Here is a 22,687-nt window from a genome sequence, read left to right on the forward strand (position 1 = left end):
ATCAAGCGATGTAATATAATATATAATGTAGTGTATCCTAATGTTTAAACCCATTTATGTAACTGTCATTTTGAAGAACCGATGAAGAATGATCTGTGACGGATTTATAATCGCAACTTTTGTAGTGATGATAAAGTTAAGACGTCTGGGCAAACCCACCCATTATGTCACACTAGATCGACCAATAGTGATTGAGCTACGCGAATGATCCCGCCTCCCGGGCGCGATTCATCCAATCACAGAAGACGGTGTATGTTTGAAACGGTCTCAGATCACGTTTCATGGACTTCATTGCTCACAGCTGTTTGTACACTGTCGAAGTTTCGTTTTCAGCCGAAAAAATAGAAGTAATTTCATCGTACTTTCTAAACTAAAACTTTTGACCCACAGTCAGTATTATGCCGTCTGTCGGAGTATAGACCGAGCGTTCGCGTTTCTGATCAATGGACAGCATTTAACACGTTTTAAATGCAAACTAATAACGGCATGTGAGTTCAGAGTCGGGATTATTTATTGAACCGTTTTACAGAAGTGTGTTGCACAATGGCGGATGGAGCAATGGTCTTCGGAGCGAGTTTAAACGCGAGTTGTTTGACCTCTCGAGCGAGGAAAGTCAACAACAACAGCATTTCAGCAGCGGCGAACATGAGGAGAAAGACCCGACAGGGCAACAGGAGAGACATTCACAGCCGGGTATGGCCAACATTGCTCACTCACTCACGCCTGTTTGCTGAACTTTAGAGCAGGCCAGAGAAATAACCACTCTTCCTGTTTCTACCTTCGTTTCCATGCACTTTATTATTGTTTTTGTATCGTTCATGCAACAAATGCTCAATGTTACACGCCCTGGTTATTGCATTGCTTTTACCAGCATGCATGTAAAATGTTGACGATTATGACTATGAAATAATAGTTGATGAAGTTGCATTGTGATTGCAGGTTGTCCTGGAGAAGGTCCTGGGCATCACCGCCTCCAGCAGTAGTGCTTTGACCTGTGACCCCAACACGGGTTTAGTGGCTTATCCTGCAGGGTACGACCGTTTCTGTTTTCTCTTCTGTGTGTCGAAGTCCACACTTAAAGGCATAGGTCACTCAAAAATGAAAACTTTCTTTTGTTCTTTTTCCCCTCTGTAAAACAAAAGGTTAATCTTTGAAAAATACCTAATATCTTTATAACGGAAGTGAATGGTGACTGGAGCTGTCAAGCTTAAAAAAAAGTGCTGTTTTTGCTCTTCTGAAACCATAGCTTTGTCTGTTTGAAATTCGCTGTAGCTTTAAAATTATCTTATCACTGACAGTATGACATCATATTTGATTAGTTATTTATGAGTCATGGGAAAATCAGTGGCGTTTAATGCGTCAGTGTGTCTTAACTTATAACAACTTAAAGGGTTAGTTCACCCAAAAATGAAAAATTATCACATAATTTACTCGCCCTCTCAAGCCATCCTAGATGACTATCTTCTTTCAGCCAAGCACAATTGGAGTTATGTTCATAAAAATATCCTGGCTCTTCCAAGCTTTATAATGGGAGTGAATGGTAAATTAGATTTTGAAGCCCAAAAAAAGCACATCCATCATCATAAAAGTAATCCATACGGCTCCGGGGGGTTAATAAAGTCCTTCTGAAGTGAAGTCATGTGTTTTTGTAAGAAAAATATCCTTATTTATAACTTTATAAACTATAATCACTGGCTTCCGGTAATAGTCGCACACAAGTCTAGCACTGCGTCCCAAATTACATACTATGCGAGTAGCAGGTTGCTTCGTGACCGTTAAATAAGTATTTCATATATATTATGAATGTGTGTATTATGAATGCAATCCGGATGTACTGCATCCGCCATGCTGTCATTATCACATGACCTACCAACATCAGTCCCTTCACCTCCTTTCATTAATCCTCTCCTGTGGCCTCATGGGATGGTAAAGTGTCAATCAAAGAATCAAACAGGAAGTAGTAGTTCATCTGGGTACTTTTTCGCCTGCTGTTTCTCAAATACTATGAATTGGGGCTGCGCGATATTGAAGAGAAATGCGATATCCTTGTTAAATAATTCGATATGCGATACGATATTGCTTTAAGTGTGTAAAATCTATTTCTTTCCCCAATTGATATCATAACCGACTGTGTTTACATGAATACTCATCAACAGCCATTTTGACATAACTGTGTGTGTTTTTGACTGTTCGAGTGTGTAACAAGACACGAAAAAAAGAACGGCTTGTGTGCACGTTTCGATGTGTGTGTCAGACAGCACGAGACTGCAAGGAGTTGTTTTTCGCAAGTTATTGCGTTTAATAACTCTTTTTAACATCAAGCAAATCACATAAGTAACAGTCGTGTGCTCAGTCTATTCTCTGCTATATGCGTCGACCTAAAACATACACTTTTCACAATGTTGAAGTAGCCTATTAAAATCATTCAGATATTGCGTGCCCTTGCGATATGCATATTGCGATATGTAAATGTTCGATATATTGCGCAGCCCTACTATGCATTCAGACATACTACTCTATTGGCAGTTTTTCGTATACTATATAGTAGGGAAGTATTCGATTTCGGGCGCATCTTAGTTCTGGCGGAAAAGTGACCTCTGACCTGATCTAGGCTTAGGTGAGAGTAGACGCCTCTCGTGGTTCAAACAAATAGAGCTGGGCAACAAACTCAAGCCCCTCTTTTATTATATCGAAATCCTCTGGGATTTCTCTTTAAAAATCCTCTTTTTAGACTTCTAATTCATGACTTGTGTTGCTCTATTTTCTGCGCTTCCGCATTCGTCAATACACCATGACACATGTCAGGTCAGAGGTCACTCTTCCTCCAGTAACGCTGTGTATAGCCCAAGCCTGCAGCACTCCTGTCAGAAACTGAAGCCTCCGCGCCTCGATCGCCCCCCCCCAGTGGCCGGTCCCAGTATAGCTCCTAAACCCCGCCCCTCCATGTATTACAATGGATGCGAGACAAACTAAAAAAATGTAATTACACTTCAAATAATTGTTTCCTAAAGATAGTTTGTCATTTTAGGCAGTTTTTAAGATGATTTCATTTCAAGAGTTCGTTTTTTAAATAAGTTTAGTTTTAGTTAGTTATTTGATGCTATAAAAACTGGGGTGTGACGTCATGATTGACAGCTGAGATTGACGGCTTCTCTGAGTGAAGTTGTCACTGAGGCACTAATGGACTTTTTTCGGGATTTTTGGGAGGAGATTTAGCTTTAGCTTTAATTTCTACCTTTCCATAACTGTTTATTTCACACCAACATAACAAATTATTCTGCATCTGTGAGAGTGTGGGCGGGCTTTTGATAATCGCGCCTCTACTTCCTGCTCTACTGCGCAACTCCGGTCCCGAGATCACTATTGCGCAACTCCGGTCCCGAGATCGCTACTGTGCAGACTCTGTCCCAAAGCTGTGCAAGATGTCAGCGCCGTGTGCGGCCTCCGAAAGCTTCAACTCTCCTCAGCGGAAGCCAATGAAGTCGCGTCGTCCGTATTTTTTTACGGTCTATGGTATAGCCTTTACTGGAAGCCAGTGATTTTATAGTTTATAAAGTTATAAATAATGGATATTTTTCTGACAGAAACACATGGCTCCGCTTCAGAAGGCCCTGGAGCCGTGTGGAGCACTTTTATGATGGATGGATGCACTTTTATGGGCTTCAAAATCTAAGGTACCGTTCACTTCCATTTATAAAGGAAGAGCCAGGACATTTTTTTAATATAACTCTGATTGTATTCGTCTGAAAGAAGGAAGAAAGAAGTCATACACACCTAGGAATGCTCGAGGGTGAGGAAATCATGGGCTAATTTTCATTTTTGGTTGAACTATCCCTTGAAATTCAGTTTGATACATAGTTTTCTTATGATTTCAGAAGATTTGAAATATAGAGTTGTCTTTTTTTTTATTTTATTTATTTTTATATATTTGTAGTTTGACAGCTCCAGTTTCCATTCACTTTCTTTTATAAGGAAAAGCCTGCAGCCTTTCTTTAAAAAGTGGAAGAATAGTTATACAGGTTTGGAACATGAGTAAATGGCAGAATGTTTTATCTTGGGTGAACTTTAAACTTCCACAAGTTAGCCTTGTGGTTATTCTGCTTGGACGCCTGTGGGAACAAAAGAGAAACTTCAAACTAGTGTAAAAGAAGTGAACACTTTTATTCAACATGGACACACTAAATTGAGACATTTATAATGTTACTAAAGATTTCTGTTTCAAATAAATGCTGTTCTTTGAACCTTCTATTCAGTGAAGAGTCCTGCACAGCACAACTGTTTTCATTATTAATGTTGAAAACACCAAATTAAGCACTAAATCAGCATATTAGAATGATTTCTGAGGGATCAAGTGATGCTGAAGACTGAAAATTCAGCTTTGCCATCACAGAAATTAATTTGTATGATACATTGATTTCGTAGTATTCACTGTATTTACTGTATTTTCACCAAATAAATGCAGCCTTGGTGAGCAGAAGAGACTTCTTTGTAAATGTAAATCTGTACTCACCCCAAACTTTTGAACGGTGGTTAATGCATACTGTAAATGTTTATCCTCTGTGAACCTAATGTTGTTGTGGTGATGTGTCTTTCAGTTGTGTTATTGTCATCCTGAGCCCAAAGAAAAACAAGCAGACTCACATATTTAATACATCCAGGTAAATCCCACCCTTATTAGTTCCATAGCATAATGTTGGACATTGTTGCTGAGTTGTAAGTCTAAATCGTGTGTTTGTTACTTAGGAAAACCTTCACTGCCTTGGCTTTCTCGCAGAATGGAAAATATTTGGTCACCGGTGAGGTAAGTGCTCCGAGATGTTTTATGAGGGCCTAAAGAATGACGACTGCGCTAAATGCCCTTCTCTGCAGCGCTAGAAAGGGGCAGGAGGCAGTCTATCATTGATTCATATGGTTATCTGATGTGTGCGGCAGAGGAAGGCTTATGTCTGGGCCGCTCAGTGCATTCCAGCTCCCCGGTTGTCATAGTGAGGCCCAGTCTCTGTCCCAACTTGGTAAACCAACAGAGAATCGCTGTAGCGACAGCAGGTCACAAATGCAGTGCAATGCCTGCTTTGCTTTTTTTGACATTGGTCTTTATAATGCTGGATATCGCATAGGGGAGTTGGCAGATTAATAGTTCAGAAGAATAGTTCACTCATTTTTTTATTTTTATCAAGCTGCTTGAAGATTCTTCAGATATTGTCCGTGTGCGTTTCACAGAAAGAATAGCCTCAGATGGATTTGGAACAGCATGAGGGTGATCGTGTGAACTGTTTCTTCAACCATTTGAGTTTGAGTCACAAGATTCTTCTGTTATCTTCGTATCACTGCAGCTGCGTCTGGATGAGGATTAGTCACCATTTAAACTCTTGAAAGGCACATGTTGTCCTACATTCTGACACACATGATTATTTATTGGTGGCTGCTTTTTCCACTCTTGCTTTTTCTCACCATCTGACCTTGTGGAAAACAAAGTAAATGGAAAATCTAATAAAAAATGGCATACTATCATACTACTCGTACTGATTGTGCAGTGTAAGAATAAAATATCTATATTAGCCCAAATTAAATGAGGTACTAGGGGCTCAATATAGCGAAGACATTATATACAGAAAGTCACCGCATCAATGCAGCTGCCTTTAGAAGTCATTGTTCTGAGACGCATGCTTATGAAATATAATCGCTTTTAATGCTATTTGAGCAAAAGAAGCAACATCTATGGGACAATTCATGCCTGATTTTGTTGCTGACTGAAATGTTGTTTAATTGTAACTGAGTTGAGTCCCCCATTCAAGTAGACAGGATTTGCTTGGTCATCGGATGCCTGAAATAGCCATCCCAGGGCTCCAGACTAACATTTGAGAGCATAAGTTCTACAGATGGTGGTGCCAGCACCTGATTTGGTGGCGCTGGAGGAAAAATGTATCAATTTAATTTAATAATAAAACTACTATTGTTTTTCATTTTGTTAATAAGTGTAGTTACTAATATTACTTGTTTGTTTATTGGAAATTTAACAGTGAAGCGCTGAGCTTGAATTGATATGCAGATAAAATAACTTTTGTAAACAACAGTAATGTGCAAAAAACACATTTTTATTGGGAAAATGTACTTATTCTACTTATTAAATGTACAATTTTTCTTCTATAGTATCATACTGAACTGATCGAACGCTTCAGTCATAATAAAAGGAGCGCTCTTGTTGGAACGCTTTTTGTTTATCATAAGACTTTGACTTCCCTTTCCTAATATATGGGGGAAAGGTAGGGAATGGAAATGGCTAAGTGCTAAGTAATTCCATGTCTTTTTTTTTTTTTTTTAAATAAAAGGCTTGTTTGCCACAAAGTGTTAGTTTTGTTACACCTTTCAACTTTTAGTTTTACAAATCATTACATTAAATATTATCTAATTTTAACAAAGTGCTGGGAAAAAGTGTGAAGCACTTGAAAGCCCTTGAAAAGTGCTTGAATTTGAGATGAATAATGTAAGAACTAAAACATTCAACTATTTCTGCCACAATAACATGTGGTGTTACTACATTAAATCCATTGTGAAAATTTGGTGATTTGTGGACCGAAACCCCTGAACTTTGTTAATTTCTCCTGGTTTCCACGTCAGCGCTGTTTGTTCTGATTTAACAGAAAATTCAGCACCAAACGCTTCCCACTAGATCTCGCAGTGATGTTATCAATTCTGTGGTGAGTTTTCTCTGCGCTTTCTCACTGGATCTCCCAGCACACCAGTGCAACCTCTAACAAAATTGTCGCACCAGTAGAAAAAAAGGTTGCAAAATGCAACCATTTGGCAAATATGGCCGCCGAGTAAATAGACTTTCCTTGAAAGGGACTTTTAATATAGTCACGTTAATGGGATAGTTCACCCAAAAATGAAAATGATCCCGTGATTTACCCACCCTCAAGCCATCCTAGGTGTATGACTTTATTCTTACAGCCAAACACAATCGGAGTTATATTAAAAAATATCCTTCATCTTCCAAGCTTTATAATGGGAGTAAATGATACACAAAAAAGCTCATCCATTCATCATAAAGTAATCCATACAGCCAACAGGGGGTTAATAAAGGCCTTCTGAAGCGAAGCGTTGTAATAAACATCCATATTCATAACTTTAAAAACTATAATCACTAGTTTCCACTAACGGCCGCCTGCAAGCTTTTTTTGGACTTCAAAATCCACTCCCTAGGAAGCTAGGAAGATCCAGGATATTTATTAAACTCCAATTGTTTGGCTGAAATAAGAAAGTCATATACACCTAGGATGGCTAAGGGTCAGTAAGTTATGGGATAATTAGTTTTTGGGTGAGCTAACCTGTCATTACTGGTCACAATGGTGTGCACCAGTGCACGTCTACTTTTCCACTGGCATTGGTATTGGGTGTATTAAATTTTTTCCATTCATTTTTCACAAAGGGATTAAAAAGTCTGTAAGTAGCTTAACCATGAACCAAACCAAAGCGGATGATCCAAAGGTAGAGGACTGTACTACACTGCTTTAATGAGAAAAATAACTACAATCCCATGAAGGCTTGCTAATGACATAATCAAAATAAAAACTATGAATAAATATTAAAGATACTGTTTCAAATGCATGTATGTAGAAACAGTATGTTCTAAGTTTATTGCAACATTTATGTGTAAAATATTGAAGCAGTTTGGTAGCATAGGGAAGGTGAATGTGCATACTTATGCACTATAGGGCAGACACATCTGGGTGTGGGGTCTCCCACGTTTTTTGATTTTGTGCATTATTTTTTATTATTCTTCATCTGTTCACTCTCTCTTTCCCTGTTGCTGGGCAGAGCGGGCACATGCCCTGTGTGCGGGTGTGGGACGTGGCAGAGCGGACGCAGGTGGCAGAGGTCCAGTGCCATAAGTACGGGGTGGCGTGTGTAGCGTTCTCCCCCAACGGAAGCTATATAGTGTCTGTGGGATACCAGCACGACAGGACCGTCAGCGTCTGGGAGTGGAAGGTGGGTTTGACAGCCGGCTGCCATGAATGGTGGTTTAACCCAAGAAAAATGATTTTGAAGTTTATTAAGATTGCAATAGCTGTGTTTCCATGACCCTTCCATTTGCGCAAATTGAAATTTCGAATTGAAAATACGCCCATTAGAAATGTGTAAATTTTGGAAAAACTTCCATGTATCGCAAAAAAGTTTACACTCTCATAAGGTGGTTCTTCAGGCTATTCGAAAAAGGAATATTTGGCAGAACCGAAATGAAAACAGTTTTTGCATTTACAGGTCACCTGGTCTACATAAACGTCGATCATTCTTTAAAGAAGGTGCGGCATGTTTGTACAGAAGACGAGACGGAGTTCTTCATTAAACTAATAAAATACAAAATAATTACGGGAATACTGTAGCCTGACAAGCCAGACCACATCAAGATGTTGGGTCTGGGAACACACCATTGGCAGGGCTCAATCCGAGGGGCGGGATAAACGGTTGTCTTTCAAATTCCCTCTGCACACAATAGGATAGCGCTACAACCAACCAGAGCAATGAAGAAGGTGAAGCGGAGCTAGTTGATAGATTAAACTTTCACCGTATCCGGTCGGCAAAACTCACATCTTCCTTTCTTAAGAATGACTTCAGTGCCGTTCATTGGAAGATGAAGCTTTTCTATGAGAATAGAACAGAGAGGCCAAAGCCGATTGGAAAGACCGCTGTTCGCCAGCTTCTTTGTTTACAAGTAACACTCGGAACGCCTCAACTCTGCCGTCATTAAGTTAAGCCCGCCCACCGACTCTATACACGATGTGATTGGCCTGACCAGAGATTGGTTTTTCCAGCTCACAAGCCAAGGGAGAGTTGCTTGATGCCCTGGCTGCAAGTTAGATTTGCTGGCGCTAGGTTGCGTCTAGATTTCTAGGCTAGGAATACTGTAGGGATGCACCGAATGTTCGGCAACCGAAATTAAGTTATAACTTATGAGTAAGTGAAAAGACAGAATGCATTTTACAGAACAATGAGGCTTTTGATGACGCGATCAAATATAGCAACCAGCGCGTGAGAGGCGCGCACGCTTCTAAATGTAGCACATGTTGGAAGTGTGGAAGCTTTAAGCCTTGTTTATACTTTCGTCTGGCTCCGCAGCGTGTCCGCTTTGCACTCTGCGATGATGTCATTTTTGCTGCGTGCACCCTCGCGCTCCTGCGGACGCGTCGATTATAAACAAGGCTTGTCCATTTACAACGTGTTTCTGCAGCGCTGACATAGTTGTTGATCTCTTGTACACAATGGCCAATATGTTTTAAGTTAGTCAGACTTCACTCACTGCTCAAACCGTCTTTATTCAGTGCTGAGTTATACAGGCTTGCAAAACCTCTCATGAACAAACAAACAAACAAAATTTGATTATGATACCTGTAGGCATAATAGGCCAAAGATAAGATGGGCAAATATATATATATATATATATATATATTATATATATATTTATTAATATATATATATTTTTTTTAAAAGTTATATTGTGCTTTGTTCGTATAATGTCTGCTGGAATGCTGAAAATGTTCAATTAATATATATATATATATATATATATATATATATATTAGGGCTGGGCAAATTAACGCGTTAACGCGGGCGATTAATTTTTTCAGCTTAACGCAATTAAAATATTTAACGCAAATAACGCAGCGTCCGTTTTTATATCCATTTTTGCTTAGCGTTACATGATCATCACGCTCTTATTCATGTAAATGCTTCCAAGCGACAAGACGCAAGCGAACGCGCTGTATGCCAATGTCCTGTGTGTGTGTGTGTGTGTGTGTGTGTGTGTGTGTCAGTGTCCTGTCTGTGTGGATGCGTCTCATGTCAGCTAATCAAGGGACACACACACACACACACACACACACTCGACGCATAGATAGACTCGCGTCAGTTTCCTGCTCACATCGAGTTCTCTTTTGCTCTTGAACAAACAATAACACAGAGGATTTTGAGTATTCTCATATTAGGAGTCTTAAATTAGTTAAATAACGTCTTAAATGAACTTAAAAGAGTTGTGAGGAAATGAGATGCGCGGGACCGCGCGTGAGATCCGCGGCTGTTCTTAAAGTGACAGGAGCACTGATGATGATGTCATTAATGTTCATCAAAGAACAACGGGAACAGAGAAAATTTTAGCTTTAATGATGATTCCTCTATATTTAATTTATTATTTATGCAGTTAAGAAAGATAACTATTACATTTCTGTATATGTATAACAGGGAAGGCCATGGGTAAATAGAACATTTATTATTTTGGGTTTATGTAAAGATTGTTTTAAGTTCACTTAAATTAAAAGTTGTTTTTTAAAGCCTAATAAATGTTGAAATTGGGAGCTTTCAGTTATACTGTAATGTAACGTCATTAATGTTTCATAGACACTTTAGTATCAGTGATACTGGCCTTCATTCATAAAAATATGACAATACAACACATATTTAAAATATGCTGTCTTTAAATTGTTTATACATTAATTTGGAGAGTAACTGAAATTATTACAATATCAAAATATTAAAAACGTAAAATATTAAAAACTTGCGATTAATTACAGAAAAAAGTGTGATTTTAATTAGTTAATTCTTTTTAATCGATGCCCAGCACTTGCATATATATATATATATATGTATGTATATATATGTGTGTGTATATATATATATGTTTTAAAAGCAAGACAAAATAGTAAGAAAACAAATTTATGCTATGGTGAAAAAATGTGCAAAAAAAATAAATAGAAAAATGGCGTTCAGTATTCGCCTTCGGCAAAGAATTGTAATTTCGGTGCATCCCTAGAATACTAGATTCTAAACAACTAATAAATGCCACAATTTATCAAGATCTTGAAGCAGTTTTTTGAGGGAGAAACACTTCATACGTGGCCACTCCCATGTATAAGAGGCTTTCCTTGCCATTAATGCTTGGATAACACTCATATGTCTCCTTCGATTAAAAAATAATGGCTAGACATATACGTAAACCTACCAACATCCGTTTCCATGGTTTTTGGAATGACTTTTGGAAAGGGTCTATGGGCGGGTAAATGTATGGGTTTTTCCAGTCTTTCGATCTAATGGATGAAATAAGCGCAATTTATATATGAATGTGTCCGGAGATGACGGAGAGAGCAGCGGCTTTCGTTTCTGCTCTGAAAAGACCACGTCGAACGCTGGGAAGCTCAAGCTCAAAGCGTTTTAGACCCCGTTTACACCTTTATTTAGTGTCATCCACTTGTGATCTGATATGCTGTTTTCTTAGATGGATACTTTATCAGCTGCATTTTATAGATCAGTGTCTGCACCATGTTTCAAATCGATGTGCCCCTTACAGCGTTGTAACTCGTGAGATTCCCAGTTAGTAAATAAGATGTCGCTCACTCATTCCTATGATCGGATAGCGTAACCAGGGTGTTTCTGACTACAGTGGTGTTTGTGTAGGTTGCAGGGTGTTCAGAATGAATTTTGTCGACGTTAACATATCTCATGCCCAGGGAACAGTGGATACTGCAAAGGGACCCTGCCAATCAGAACGCAGCTTGTAAGTCTGGTTTACAAGAACATATAAATAATGATCTTAACTTTTCTTTGCTTGTAGAAGGGGACTGTTATCGCATCCAATAAGGTGTCCAGCCGTGTGCTTGCTGTATCTTTCTCGGAGGACAACAGCTACTTTGTAACCGCGGGGAACAGACATGTTAAGTTCTGGTACCTTGACGCCTCAAAGGAAAGACGGGTGAGACACTTGGCACATGTCGCTACAGTCTACAGATGCACAGAAAGTTCAGTCCCTGAAAATGTGTTTTTTAACCCTCTGGTCCTCTTCGGTCAAAAATGACTGAAAACTTTTACTTTTTGAAATGTTTAATTTTTTTGCCTTATCGGAATGGGATGACACTTGGTGACTTTTGTTGCATTAGCTATGTGAACACACAAAAAAAATCAAGGAGATGATTCGGATATGTTAAAGGGTCGTAAAAAAAATAGTCACACTTGTCTCCTTCGCGGTCAAAAATGACCGACATAGGAAATTAATGGGAAATACGCAAAAATACGATAACTCAGAGAAACTTTTGGTGGTACAAACTACAAATCAGCCACTGTGCAGAAAAAAAGTGCACCGCAATGAAGGGGTGACGCTCTAAAATGTCAAGAGTGGAAATTAGACGCCCACACACACACACACCCACACGCACAGAAACACACATACACGTAGAAATGAACAGGTAAGACTGCAACAGCAAATTTTGAGCATATGCTAAAAATCAATAAATGAGAAAAAATACAAGTGACTCTCTCGCTCAAATACACACACACACACACAGACAGACAGACAGACACACACACACAGACACACACACACACAGAGAGAAAGACAGAAAGTAACAGGCAAGACTGCATTTATTGAAGAAAAAAAAGCTATAGCCTACAGATGGTTACACGACATTACACATGTTTTTATTTTTTTAACGGCTCCAGAAGGCGCTATTCTCACTTCAAAAAATGGATTTTAAAGGCCTGCACTCTATTGTAATGTGAAATATTGCATTTTTGGGAAAAAAATGTAAAAAATTTTTTTTTTGTATATTAATTCTAAAGGAAAAAAATGCTCATTTAATTGTAGAATTATTGCATAGTTCCATAGAATCCCTTCAAAATTCTAAACAATAATAAAAAAATATTATTGAACAAAAATATATTACATTGGTTTTCCTTAAAAAAAAGTGACATTTTAAGGCTTCAGTCACTTTTGACCGTGAAGGAGACACGTGTGACCCCTAAATGAAGAGGACCACAGGGTTAAAGATTAAAAAAATGGCTTACTGACAGATTTATGTAAATGGCATCTGCTAATTCGTTTTGGTGCCATGCCTATTCACAACCCTTGAAGTTCAAGTGTGTTTAGTGCAGTTTCCTGTGTTTGCCCACATCCTTCTGTGACTGTGGGTTGTTGTTTTCTAATCAAATGGAGCTCAAAACATTTTTTTTCTTCTGTTCTAATATGCACACAATTTCTTCATGTTATTGAAGCATTTGTGAAGATTGTCCCCTGTTGTTGTCCTGGTTGGCTCCTGCAGGTGAACAGCACAGTGCCTCTGATTGGTCGCTCAGGGCTGCTCGGGGAGCATCAGAACAGTCAGTTCTGTGGTTTGGCGTGTGGCCGTGGCTCTATGGCCAGCAGCACCTACTGCATCACACACACGGGTCTGCTGTGCCAGTTCAACAGCAACAGACAACTGGATTCCTGGGTTGATCTCAAGGCAAGTTACAGACGGTGCCTTCCTTTCATTACTGTAATCCATCCAAACCCCTTTAATAGGGCTGGGTTGGCTTGATATCAGTTTCTTGATTTTTAATCCGATGTCGATTCTTAGATCCCAAGAGAATCAATCTTTAATCTGTGCTGCTTTCAGTTGATGCGTGGACAAATCTTCACTTAACAGTTAGTTGTATTGCACATCATATCCAATAAATGGCAATAAGCTTTGTTACTTTTGATATGAAACAGTGTCAGCTATCAAATTCTGTCCATTATGAAATTCAAACAATAAATACCGCTTTGGTGCTTTTTAATGTGGCGGGGCCTAAACATGAATGAACATCAGAAGGTAACTTGTATATAAATATACGGTAGTGGGCAAAAAGTGATGTCTGACCCTTTATTCAAATATTATAAAAAATTGTATATAAGCATATTGTTAATCGAGATTCGAGTCAATTGTTTTATTTGTGAGAACGTAATGAAACATCCCACCTTTTGCAGACATGACGTTGTTTAGCCATGATTTTATACAAAGAAATTATGAACACATGCAGAAAACGAGATAACCAATGAAATATTATTAAAGGATTATGTTCTAGTCAATGTTTGCTTTTTCCTGTGAGGTTTTTTGGTTTTCTATGCATTTTTTGCACAGTGAAATAAAACCTTTTGCTGTAGTCTGCCTTTTTATATAACTATACTGTATTGCCAAAAGTATTGGGACGCCCCTCCAAATCATTGAATTCAGGTGTTCCAATCACTTCATGGCCACAGGTGTATAAAATCAAGCACTAGGCATGCAGACGCTTCTACAAACATTAGTGACAGAATGGGTCGCTCTCAGGAGCTCAGTGAACTCAAGCGTGGTACCGTGATAGGTTGTCATCTGTGCAATAAGTCCATTCGTGAAGTTTCCTCACTACTAAATATTCCTGGGTCAACTGTTAGTGGTGTTATAACAAAGTGGAAGCAATTGGAAACAACAGCAACTCCACGTACAATCGCAGAGTGGGGTCAGCACATGCTGAGGTGCACAGTGCGCAGAAGTCACCAACTTTCTGCACAGTCAATTGCTACTTTGTGTGGCCTTCAGATTAGCTCAAGAACAGTGTGTAGAGCTTCATGGAATGGGTTTCCATGGCCGGGCAGCTCATCCAAGCCTTACATCACCAAGTGCAATGCAAAGCGTGGGATGCAGTGGGGTAAAGCACGCCGCCACTGGACTCTAGAGCAGTGGAGACGTGTTCTCTGGAGTGACCAATCACGCTTCTCTGTCTGTCAATCTGATGGACGAGTCTGGGTTTGGCGGTTGCCAGGAGAACGGTACTTGCCTGACTGCATTGTGCCAAGTGTAAAGTTTGGTGCAGGGGAGATTATAGTGTGGGGTTGTTTTTCAGGGGTTGAGCTTAGCCCCTTAGTTCCAATGAAAGGAACTCTTAATGCTTCAGCATACCAAGACATTTTGGACAATTTCATGCTCCCTCTTTTTGGGAACAGTTTGGGGATGACCCCTTCCTGTTCCAGCATGACTGCGCTCCAGTGCACAAAGCAAGGCCCATAAAGACATGGATGAGTGAGTTTGGTGTGGAGGAACTTGACTGGCCTGACCTCATCCCGATAGAACACCTTTGGGATGAATTAGAGCGGAGACTGAGAGCCAGGCCTTGTCATCCAACATCAGTGCTTAACCTCACAAATGCACTTCTATAGAAGAATGATAAAAAATTCCCATAAACACACTCCTAAACCTTGTGGAAAGCCTTCCCAGAAGAGTTGAAGCTGTTAGAGCTGCAAAGGGTGGACCAACTCCATATTAAACCCTACGGATTAAGAATAGAATGTCATTAAAGTTCATGTGCATATAAAGGCAGGCGTCCCAAAACTTTTGGCAATATTGTGTAAATAAAAACCAGCAGAATGGCAAAAATAACAAATCAGACTCTAATATTCCTTGTAATAAAAAAAAAATAATAAAAAAAGTTTGCACACAACAATAAGCCAGTAAAACCCTACAAAATGTAAGCATCAAGGAGACAAATAGGACAGGTTTTATAGGATGTTATTTAGAAAGCATGCTGTCATGTGTCTTTGTTTTGCTGTTTTAGACGACGTCAGCGCATTGCTTATCGGTGAGTGAGACCTTTGTTTTCTGCGGTTGTGCTGATGGCACGGTGCGCGTGTTCAGCCCTCAGGACCTGCGTTACATCACCACTCTACACCGGCCACACTGCTTGGGAGTAGATGTGTCTCAGGGCACACAGCCTGGGTAAGAGACTTTCACACCAGCCTGGGCTAATGAGGACTTGTAAAGCTGCAACTATAAGTTTGTTGATTAAAAGGGGTCAAATGATGCTTTTTAAGGTTTTCCTGCTTGGTCATCCGCATTTTGAGAATCTGACTCGAACTGATACTCTCATACAGAACATTATTAACGGTTTGCAATTGCGTTTGAAGCTGAAGCTCATGATTATGGTAAGGGTGCTTTACATTTCCGACACACGCTTGACGTGTTCGGCCAATCACATGGGTCAGCTGGCCAATCAGAGCACTCAGGGATTTTTGGAAGGACGGGCTTTGTGTAAATCAGCATTTTTCAGACAGACAGGAAATAGAGGTGCTGCAATCATGTACAGTATATGAATTTTTTTTTACATTTAATGCATGTTAACCTATTTTATTACACCAGTAAACAATATAATGAACTTTTAAAATAGCATCATATGACCCCTTTAAACTTTTCTGTCAATTGGTTAAAATCACATTGCTTTCTAATGTTATATTTTGTTGACTTGTGTACCTACATTATCCCAAATGTTTCCAACAATGTTTAAACCGAGATAAATCAGCTGTTTTAGCCCATGGCATTGCGTCGCCTGTCAATGACGTCATATCCGCGTTGCCCTCAATTTTCGGTTTTATTTTGTAGAAGCCATGGAAGCACCAAAGACGCTTTTATATATTTGTGTTTTATGCGACAGGTGAGCAACCGTTTGGATATATTTATCAACGGAAATCGAATCATTATTATGCAACTCAAGATGTTTAGTCTTATTTTTTTGAATCTCTTGTTTTCTTGATTTACCGCAATGTTTGTACCTCAGAGACGCCACTATTTTGTCAAGTGGCTAACAGCATGATCAGAGTGCAATTCTAGTAACAGTAATACAGCATTTTCTCCACTAGACAATATATTTTTAAATTAATTGTAATCCAGCTTTTATTAATTTGCTATTATAATATCGATCTAGATTATTCCAATGTGCAAGTGTCTCAGCAGCCTCCGAGCGAACGCACAGAGTAACGTTATAACACACACAAAATAAAACCGCGCTGCACTACCTCAATTTTAATTCCTCAGTCACCTGTATCAAAATTAATTCAGTATTTGCGGCTGTTTCATTAGAATGAGATATAATGTACATTTAAGTGCTCAAACGTAACTGTAAAAAAGTTCAAGAAGGAGGCGGACGTTAATCGTTGAACAAACATAAACAACAAAACATAAGGCAGCGCCCAACTGTGGCATATAAGCATAATGAAGACCGCAACGTAAAATGTCCCAGGCTCTCTGCCCCATCCTGCTTCACACCACAGTAACATTAATAAAAACTTGGGTACATTAGCTCAACCTTAAAATTGATTTCTGCCTGTCGGATTGCTCTCCATCAGCTGTTGAGGTGAAGACAACTCTCATGATTCCACGCTCAAGCTACGCCTTTTTTGTTTTAAAAAAGCGACCTCTAGTGGCGATACTTACATACTGTGCCTTTTAAAGGTAGGGTAGGTAGGATTTGGTTAATTTTTTTTGTCCAAATTTGTTTAAACTTTCTTTTTATATCAATACATAATTAAAATGTAAGTACTCTGAAAAAGAAAGTATGAAAATTGAGTGTCTGTAGACCTCTCACGACTGTTTTAAAGACAGCTCATTATTTCCATTCACTCCACCTTCTCCCTTCTGGGCTCTTTCCAAAGCCACGCCCCCAAAACACATGAACGCGCTACGCCGACCGCGATCAGCTCAGCTGAAAGACGCATTATTTACCTGACACGAGCGGAGAAGTGCGTGACATCATGTCAGAATCACATGTCATAAAAAATCTAACTTTATCATTATGAATATAAACAAATAAGATGTCTTTTAGTACTCACTCTCAAGTTCAAAATACACACACAACACCGTGTCTATGACACACACAGATACAAGATAAAAACATTGGTAGAGAATATAAAAACAAACCAAGGGCCGAAATAAACGTGCAGGTAAAGTTCCCGGTGAACATGGTAAAAGAGTTTAGACAGAGGGTAGTAGCTAAAGCTAACTTAGTTCTAAAAAAAGTTCCTGGATGCGGTGTACCAGCTTTTACACATGCATTTTGTTATCTAAAGTTACATTTTGCGACATTCAACACGACAGCGATCAACTTGAGCTAAGCATATTGAGTATTTATCATCTCTACTAATGGTTCGCGAAGTGTATAACATTGTAACTTTATGCTAAGTAATGTTATGTTAGCTATATTAGGCAGCTACGTGTGCTAGTGAGACATGCTTCATGAAAACATAAACCAAAAAAATGTATACCGGTAATCAAAATGAAAGATTACCTGTCCAGCAGAAATACAGCCTCTTGAACTCAAACTGGTGCGCCAGGGTTGCCAGGTTTTCACAACAAAATCCGCCCAACTGCTACTCAAAACTAGCCCAAAACAAGCCCAATCGTGTTTCTCCGGTAAAAATCGCGTTTGCGGGGTAAAATATGTGTCTTTTTGGTAGGGCTGCCTGCTAAAATTCGCAAATCCCGGGGCAAAACATCACATAATTGGGGTCGCTTCAACCCGCGGACATGAAAAACAGCCCGAAGCAACAGTGTTGAAGTAGCCCGACTTGGCAACACTGGGCTGCGCATGTGGGCAGATCCTGGAGCAAAAGCGGCGGTAGCCATGGTAGCGAGCAGGGTTCCCGCGGGGTCTTAAAAAGTCTTAAAATGTCTAAAATTATTATTTTTTTAATTTAAGGCCTTAAAACGTCTTAAAAACGGCCAGATTTTCGCCAGAGGTCTTAAATTTAATTTAGTTAGGTCTTAAAAAAAGTGTTATCCTCGTTCATTTCCAGAAATGCTGGCTGCAGAAAGTTATTAACGTTACACTGAAGCAAAAAAGTATCTAATCGCGAAAGCGGATCTCAAATCGGAGCTCTAGAGTCTTTGCTGCGCCGCCCTCAGAGCGTTCGTTCGGGGTGTTGTAGTTCTTTCTGGGGGTGTTGGTACACGTACTCGGTGATAAAACTACAAATCCCGTGATAAATGCAATTACCTGCCCGCAAAATACATCTACATCTAATAACGTTGTATTTTTCTGGACAGAATGAGGCAGACATGCATTGTTTTATATTATTCTAAACAGTGATAAAGTCTGCACTCAATCAGCACAGCATACCTTATTATTATGACAATAGTGAAGGCTTGAAGAACTCAAATACACCATATCTTGATGCAGTCGTGTTTATTGTCTTCGTTTCATCAGTCAAAGCGTTTCTATCTTCAGTTTATCCTACATCGCTAGCTTCACATTAGGGCTTATGATTACTTCTCTGAGGCAAATGTGGAGTTTCTGCTCGAGGGCGCCCTCTGGCTTCCAGTATGAATGAAACGTTTGGGTAACCAAATATGAAAAATAATACTTCTCTCTAAATAAATTTATATGACAACCCTTATGTTTTTCTCCAATGTGCAGTTTTTGCCCCACAGTGGATGCAGAAGAGGCTCATATTTCATATTAAATACATAGACTTTAAGAAATTGATATCACAGATAAAAAGCACAGAATTTCTTTATTTTTTTATTTTATTTTTTACAATAAATCTTTAGACCTTTCTAATGATTTTTAGTCATAGGCTGTCTGCATATTAACAGGTAACCCAGCAGGTTTTTTTTTGTAAAATAAGTTTTCTGTAAAATATAAATGTTATTTTATTAGTATTATTATTATATTGTTATATTTATTCTTAAATACTCTATTTTTTAATTTTTTTAATAATTAAAATGTTATTGTAATAGTAATATTTCTAATTTTGTTAAATATTTGTATTTATTGAATATAATCATTATTATTAGTCTCATTAATATATAAACATTAATATATAAAATGTTATATGCATACACTTTTCATTTGTAAAAAAAAAAAAAAAAAAATTGCATTTTAACCAGAATAATCGCAATTAGATATCTTCCCCAAATCGTGCATCCCTAGTTTATCCTATCTCCCTAGAGCATCCCCTGTTCAATCTCTATTAGGATATTAATATGCTGTTTTGTAATCTATTCTATTTGAGGGCAAGTTTGTTTTAGCCTATTTTCATTTTGGGCCTAAGGTTTTGGGCATTTGGCACGTTGTTGGCTGTGGAGGGTTACTAATGTCATTGCTTTTTTGCTTTTTTTAGTATTTCTTTGATTTAAATAATTTTGGTAATGCATCGTATAGGTCTTAAATTTCAATCTATATGGTCTTAAAATGTCTTAAAAAGGTCTTAAATTTGACTTTCTGAAACCTGCAAGAACCCTGAGCGAGAGAGAGTGACAGGCGCCCAAGCCAATCACTTGATTCGGCCCGAACAAAAATAATGAGCGGTGTTTATTGCAGATTAAAAAGTCTAGAGTCACTCGATTTTAAATTTTAATTATGTATTGACATATAAAGACAGTTTAAACAAATTTGGACAAAAGTGTTTTAGATCATACTTGCCTACCCCACCTTTAAACAAACATTAATGTATGTTTGCATGCGAATGCAATTTTTTATTTTTAAGTGTCATGATGTCAGATGCAGTCGCATGTTGAAATTTGTTGAGCTTTGCCAGACGTGTCAATAGACCACTGTGTATTTGTTCCTTTTTGTTGTGCTCCATCTAGCTGTTTTTGAATGCCAGGACACGTCCTGTGTGAACACCTGCTTGCACCACAAAAGCAAATATAAAGGGGTTGGACAATGAAACTGAAACACGGGCCAAATATATATATATATATATATGTGCGTGCGTGTGTACGGCCAATCGTCACTGATTTTGCGTTCCACCAGTAAGAGCAGAGTGTGAAGGTTGAATTAGCAGAGCAATAGCACAGATGTACATAAAATCTTTAAATCCACAACGTAATGGATATCAGAGTTCAAAAGAGGACAATTTGTTTGTGCGCGTCTCACTGGCTCACCTGTGACCAGGGGCCCGTTCTTCGTACCTCACTAACTCCGTTAGCTGGATTTGATTGTTGACGTTTTGGCGTGATCTTGGATTGTTTGGTTCTTCGACGCTCATCCTGGACTTGCTGTCATAGCAACAGATCCGTAAGCTTAAACCTGAATCTTGAGGTGATTCTTAAAATCTGTCCCAGCCACTGCTACTTTATTACAAGAGTTTATTACTGAACCAGGGGCAATAATAATAATTTTAAATAATAATAATATATAAATTTTAAATCGTATATGTATATGAGAATGTATATAATATTATAAGGTAGTGTATAATACTATAGACACAGCCACTTGGAGATGCAGAGAATTTGATCTTGACCCTTAAGAAACTTTAAAGGGTTAGTTCACCCAAAAATGAAAATTCTGTCATTAATTACTGACCCTCATGTCGTTCGTCACCCGTCAGACCTCCGTTCATCTTCAGAACACAAATGAAGATATTTTAGTTGAAATCTGATGGCTCTGAAAGGCCTCCATTGGCACAATGGCACGGTTCACTCTCAAGACCCTTAAAAGGTACTAAAGACGTCGTTACAAAGTCCATCTCACTACAGTTGTTCTACAATAACTTTATGAATCGGCGACAATAGTTTTTGTGCGCAAAAAACCCTAAATAACGACTTATATAGTGATGACGATTTCAAAACACGGCCTCATGAAGCTTCGAAGCGTTATGAATCAGTGAGTCGAATGATGATTCGGATCGCGTGTCAAACCGCCAAACTGCTGAAATTTGGCGATTCAAACTGCTGAATCGACTCACTGATTCATAACGCTTCGAAGCTTCATGAGGCCGTGTTTTGAAATCGTCATCACTATACAAGTCGTTATTTAGGGGTTTTTTGCGCACAAAAACTATTGTCGCCGATTCATAAAGTTATTGTAGAACCACTGTAGTGAGAACAACGTGCCATTGAGCCAATGGAGGCCTTTCAGAGGCATCAGATTTCAACTAAAATATCTTCATTTGTGTTCTGAAGATGAACGGAGGTCTGACGGGTGTCGAACGACATGAGGGTGAGTAATTAATGACAGAATTTTCATTTTTGGGTGAACTTACCCTTTAATACTGTCATGTTACAAATCTGCTTCAAATTGAATTAAAAATTGAATAACATTGAAATAAAAACGTAAAGGGTGTAGAAATACTGTATAAAATCGTGAATATAACTAATTGGTAATCATGTAAAAAAAAAAAAAATTATCATTGCTCTATAACTTTTATGTTGGTTTGGTCGTTTGGCTGTTTCCTTATAAAGGTCCAGATATTCGTGTTTTTTTTTTGTTGTGTTTTTTGCCAGGTGGCTTTTTTAATTATATGATGTCATTACGTTGCTGTCTTGACACCAGCCAATCGCTGCATTGCTGATCGTGGTTTAGAGTATCGATGCATCTGCCCTCTTCAGGGAAAACAAGAACGTGCAGTAATCTTAGATAACTAAATCCAGATATTTTAATCCAATCTGCAAATTCGTTTGAAGAACCAAATTAGCCAGAGATCAGTTATCACGATTAGAAGATCTGGGATCTGTCGAATCATCTCAGATGTATTAAGCGAGGTACGAAGAACGGACCCCTGGACAGCAAGTTTTTGTGGTCTATTGAGAGCTAAGATATCCAGAGTAATGTCGGCATACTACCACGGAGGAACCACGTCCAAAAGGATTGACTGTCAACACAAGAGGAGGCTGTCTGAAAGAGATGTCCGGGTACTAACCCGGATTGTTTCCAAAAAACATAAAACCACAGCTGCCCAGCTCACAGCAGAAGCAAATGCTCATCTTGACTCTCCTATTTCCACCAAAACTGGGAGCTCCACAGAGTCCATATTCATGATCAGGCTGCTTTAGCCAAACCTTTGGTCACTCATGCAAATCTTGGGCTGTGGAAAATGTGAAACATGTATTGTTCTCCGAGTCCACCTTCACAGTCTTTCCCACATCCATGTGCGTAATGGTGTGGAGAAACACCAAAAAGGCTTAATACCTGCACTGTTGCGTGCCCAGACTGAAGCGCGGGTGTGCTGTCATTCTGAAGTGGAGCAGGACAACGGTCCACCAGTCCTTGTTCTGGATTTTCATCCACAGGTTTTGGGTGTGGGGAGGGGCATTTTTACTGTTTGATAAATATAAGCAGCATGGCGGTTCTTATGCTCATTGTCTCCAAATTAGGA

General features: G+C 38.9%; 1 protein-coding gene across 1 annotated transcript in view; it reads left to right on the top strand.

The window, feature by feature from the left end:
- Nucleotides 1-274: 274 nt before the first annotated feature.
- wdr62 (WD repeat domain 62) overlaps nucleotides 275-22,687 on the top strand; it is a 61,893-nt gene continuing 39,480 nt past the window's right edge. Inside the window, exons 1-8 of the mRNA XM_079824538.1 lie at nucleotides 275-693; nucleotides 940-1,031; nucleotides 4,596-4,658; nucleotides 4,744-4,801; nucleotides 7,819-7,989; nucleotides 11,603-11,740; nucleotides 13,083-13,265; nucleotides 15,373-15,533. Of these exons, the coding sequence (XP_079680664.1) occupies nucleotides 544-693; nucleotides 940-1,031; nucleotides 4,596-4,658; nucleotides 4,744-4,801; nucleotides 7,819-7,989; nucleotides 11,603-11,740; nucleotides 13,083-13,265; nucleotides 15,373-15,533 (1,016 nt within the window). The 5' untranslated portion in view covers nucleotides 275-543. The remainder of the gene's footprint in view (nucleotides 694-939; nucleotides 1,032-4,595; nucleotides 4,659-4,743; nucleotides 4,802-7,818; nucleotides 7,990-11,602; nucleotides 11,741-13,082; nucleotides 13,266-15,372; nucleotides 15,534-22,687) is intronic.

Source organism: Gobio gobio (assembly GCF_949357685.1).
Source record: "Gobio gobio genome assembly, chromosome: 8".
NCBI classification, from domain to species: Eukaryota; Metazoa; Chordata; class Actinopteri; order Cypriniformes; family Gobionidae; genus Gobio; species Gobio gobio.